Source organism: Plasmopara halstedii, assembly GCF_900000015.1.
Source record: "Plasmopara halstedii genome assembly, contig: Scaffold_207, whole genome shotgun sequence".
NCBI lineage: Eukaryota > Oomycota > Peronosporomycetes > Peronosporales > Peronosporaceae > Plasmopara > Plasmopara halstedii.
The window spans coordinates 29,254-33,383 of record NW_020187128.1 but is presented as its reverse complement, the minus strand read 5'-3'; the positions used below and the strand labels follow the sequence as shown (position 1 = coordinate 33,383).

The window sequence follows — 4,130 nt, the reverse complement described above, 5'->3', positions numbered from 1 at the left end:
GACACCAAGCGCTCCACCGTCGCATGCAGCGACGCATTCGCCTGCTCCACGGCTAGGACGTTACTCCGACAGAGCGCGGTAGTCTTCAAGGTGAGGCAGCCGGCGCACGACGTGCTTCAAATTCTCAAGAGCGTCTGCATAGCGATATGCTACTTCAGCATGACGCTCAGCGGAGCTCTGATCACGAAGGACATCGACCTCAAGGGCTCGAAGAGCATCACGAGTCACCGGACGGCGGCCGACCCGTTCGTCACCGCCCGCCACCGACTCTTCTCCATGAGAACGGTGACGTCCATCATCACGTGGAACATCTTGTTGGACGACGTCGTCACCACCAATATCTGGTGAAGTGGCGGGGATATCCCGACTCCTAAAACTCGTGAAAGTTTGAGACGCCACTTCGGCAAGATTACCCAGACGCCGTGGACGCTTTTGATTAGAAAGATCAGGACGCCCCGCGTCATCAGACGCCCGGCGCTTTCCGGTAATAACCAGAGAAGAAGAAGGGCCATGAGCTGAGCTCAAGCAGTGGCCCTGAGCTCTTGCGGTCGCAGACACAGAGCTCGCGGGAGCGTTAGGGGTTGACCTATACGTCGCAGAGCGATAATCTGAAGGAAGTCGACGCCGTGCCTTGAGTTTGGCAAATTCAAATCGGAGGTGTCGCTCTACACGTACGGCCACTTCCTTGTGGCTCAACTGTAAGTTATAAAGTGAGGAAGTTTTCCGTTTCCTTTGCACCCATAGCTGAAAGAGCGCCTCGTCATCTGTAGCGCTTTCGCCAGGGGCGAGCACTACTGGTATTGTCTGCATTGCGGGTACACGAGAGCCACCTCGTTGCGGAAATTCTTGTGGAAATGGAGAAACGAGCTCAAAGAGCTTACCATTCGGGAAGCTCATCTTCCGTAATGGCCGAAGGCCCGATGATGTGGAGGCGTAACGATCGAGTTACCACGTCCTTCGCTTCCACAGCGGGATCCGCCAGACGGAAGTCACATTCCACACGAGGGTCAATGACCGGCCGTGGATGGGCGCGAATCAGAGCCGCCTTACGGGCAGCTTCCAGCTGCCGGTTCTGTGCCTCATCACGATTATTGGTGATGACACCAAGTCCCTCAGGTGATGAGAGGTCAGGAAACGGACATGGGATCCGTAAGGCGCGAGCAGGCTCGTCTCACGCCGCTGGCGCGGCCCGCCTTCCTCGTCATCCCACCCGGGAAAATGAGTGTCAGACTTGTAGTCGACCACCTCCACATCTTCAACGAGGTCACTCATCACTGATAGCGAGCGCAAAGCGCGACGCTCGGGCTCATCGAGTCCAGCATTACATCCATCGATACCGCGGACGCACTGTCCGACATTACACTGCGTGCGGGAAACGAAGTTGGGCTCTGCCCGTGTGCGCTGTCAGAACCAGAGACACTTGGTGTATCAGTGGCATTGACACAGGGCTCATTGAGCACGGAAGTCGTTTTGTTCCCACGAACCAAGTCGCAGTGTCTAGCGGAGACGCAAGCCTCGTTGAGGCAATATTCGATTGGAACTATAAATATTCTCAATCTTAATGGGGGAGAGTGTAACGGGTTTCACGTACCCTAGTAACAGGGTACGTGAAACACGAGATGGACATGGTGTGATTGCACCCAAATAAGAATACGGTACGTGGTTGGGTAGCCAGTAGTTATGCACGTATTTAGATTTTACCATATTTATTTAGGAAAATCTATACATTTAAAATTAGGCGGCGTTGCCGCAATAAAACAAATAAATACCGTTTACATTTAGACAGAAGAGTTTATTAGCCTTGGGTTAAGGTTTTAACTACTCTTGGAGGTAGCAGATTGCGATTGCTTACACTCGTATTGGTACTTGTGAAGAATGTAAGGTCGGTGACGTAAAGTACGCTTTCTCTAATCGCAAAGCTACGGCAGCCCCGCTGTACCATAGCTCAGTTGAATGTTCGTCTATATATTATAGTTTATATAAGCTTTTGACTTTTCAATTGCACCTAGCTAATTATAAACACTATACAGTATCAACTCTAATATACATGAAGCAAATAAGTCATGGATACAGTACCTAATAAATTTTGTGATCAGAGATCAATAGATCAAAAAAATGTCGGTCGACGTGACTCCTGGTCGAGAATTTGCACTCAAGCTCTATCATACAGACCCCTTTTACCATAAGAATTACGAGTTGCTTTCCACGGATGGACGTTCAACGGTATTAATTTCTTAGGTGGTACAAATCAACGATTCTACCCTTACTGCACAGGTTGCACCCTATCCAGCGCCTCTTACATGTATCTTTGGGCATATCAACTGAACCCAAATGGAAGAGTTATGGAGACGTGAGCGAGCCCTGGATCGCATCGTGCTACCAGTTCTTTCTGACATCAAGCTCTGATGCCTATTAATGAGGTCCCCCCTGGGATCGATGTCGTCATTAAGTGTCTTGGGCGTCTTGACTTTCCCGTCCCGAGGCAGTCTGTACGGTGTCTTGCACTTTTTAACCGGTGGGCTTGAGTCCTCTTTAAACACAGCATGGTAAACTCTACGAACGCGCTAAAACCAATTTTCCGTGTCGATCAGTCCAATACACGAATGTTGAGCGTAGACCTGGTGATTGCGCATCTTGTCCAGCACATTCAGAACCATAAAGTGACTAAGATTCTTCGAGAGGTCGCAGCTCACCAGGCACATCCAGGCTCCAATTCCAGGTCGAAGATGCCGTCTACACCGTCACACCGTCTGATAGACAAATTCTGCTTTCGGGCGAAGTAGCTTCGGTCAAGGTGCAGGTTGGGTGCTTCTCCGTTTTTCTCGATCCAGCTTAGCAGCGCCCAACTTGTTCATACGGAACCCTACATCTAAGTTGATATTTTTCGGTCCGAGGAAAATTTCCCAGTCTTCCCAGGACACAAACTTCCCCTATAGCTTGGTTGGAAGTTGCTATGTATTATCTTATCACACGGTTTTGCCTCCTTGGTCCGAAATAAGACTTTTCATTGCTTCTTTCCGCTGAGCCTTCCTTCTTCAATCATTTTTGTACTTCTTGTACGGGTCTCCAGCCCGATGTTCTTTTCGGCTGTTTTTCTTGCATGTTTTGTTCGATTACGATTTTGCCCGCTGAGGGGCTCGAACCCGCTCCACACACCTTGAGGTACGAAAGCATTGACCACTTGACCCACGCCACAGGCTCCCCACCTTTACTAAGCGGAAAGTCGGCAGTTCAGTCCTGCACGTAATCATGTATTAATGAATGAGTTGTACTTGGTGGAAATCATTGTACGTGCGCTTGAAAGGAAGCTGTGCACATTATATTGTCAATCCGACCATTCGCCCCGGACAAATTCTTGGCACGTTATTTCGTTATGCAAACGCCTGTCAACTGTCCGCGATATAATTTAGGCGAGCGTATGAGATGTGGTGTTTGTATTATCTTATTACTGGTGCTGTAATCTGTGACGAGGTTTCCAGTATAAGAATACCGGTATCACGTGTTTGTTATTTCTGTTAAAATTCTAACGAGAAACTATGCGCTGCTATCATCCCGGCACAGACGCCGAATCCTCGGAAGGATGTTCTCCAAGTTAGGATTTACAAAGTACAGTGCACTCGACTTGGTCGTTGGGTATCACCAATTGCTCATGAGAGTGAATGATATTCCACTGACAGCGGTGAGTACTCTACGCGGCATGCTCTGGGGAATCGGTAGTTTGCTTTTTGTGTATAAGTGCGATGTGTCATAATTGTTATGTTATATTTAATATTTATGATTTCCAATGCTAGCTAGACCGTAAGTTTACACAGTCGAAAAGGGGCTCCAATCGTTTGGGCGTGGGCTCAATATCCACCATGGCTTGCAAAAGTTCGATAAAATTGTAAGGTACTGCTCTAAAGCGGTCTCCAATTTGCATTAACTTTCCACTAGCGACCGCATTGAATGTTATCGCGTTCCTGCTGATGTATGAACCGTACGTCACATCGCATTCTCTAAATCGAAATAGGTACACGTCCAACTTCATTATGATTAACAACTTGTCCTAAGGCAACCATATTGGGACCCCATCATTTTTGTGCATTCGGGTTTACCAAATTTTACTGCTAGAGCTAATTGCCTGATACGTC

General features: G+C 48.4%; 4 protein-coding genes across 4 annotated transcripts; 2 read left to right on the top strand and 2 right to left on the bottom strand.

Moving 5' to 3' along the window:
• Window positions 1-60: 60 nt before the first annotated feature.
• On the bottom strand, window positions 61-897 carry PHALS_02983 (uncharacterized protein; the record flags this gene model as incomplete). The annotated part of the gene is made up of 1 exon (XM_024720790.1): window positions 61-897. One exon carries the CDS (start codon window positions 895-897, stop codon window positions 61-63), a length of 837 nt encoding a protein of 278 aa, XP_024572805.1.
• Window positions 898-2,405: 1,508 nt separating this feature from the next.
• On the top strand, window positions 2,406-2,783 carry PHALS_02982 (uncharacterized protein; the record flags this gene model as incomplete). Its single annotated transcript, XM_024720779.1, has 2 exons — window positions 2,406-2,485; window positions 2,543-2,783. 2 exons carry the CDS (start codon window positions 2,406-2,408, stop codon window positions 2,781-2,783), a joined length of 321 nt encoding a protein of 106 aa, XP_024572804.1.
• Window positions 2,784-3,261: 478 nt separating this feature from the next.
• On the top strand, window positions 3,262-3,519 carry PHALS_02981 (uncharacterized protein; the record flags this gene model as incomplete). The annotated part of the gene is made up of 2 exons (XM_024720767.1): window positions 3,262-3,362; window positions 3,411-3,519. The coding sequence occupies 2 exons, from the start codon at window positions 3,262-3,264 to the stop codon at window positions 3,517-3,519; spliced, it is 210 nt and encodes a 69-aa protein (XP_024572803.1).
• A 268-nt stretch (window positions 3,520-3,787) lies between these two features.
• PHALS_02980 (uncharacterized protein) lies at window positions 3,788-4,071 on the bottom strand (the record flags this gene model as incomplete). The annotated part of the gene is made up of 2 exons (XM_024720756.1): window positions 3,788-3,995; window positions 4,067-4,071. 2 exons carry the CDS (start codon window positions 4,069-4,071, stop codon window positions 3,788-3,790), a joined length of 213 nt encoding a protein of 70 aa, XP_024572802.1.
• Window positions 4,072-4,130: the final 59 nt, after the last annotated feature.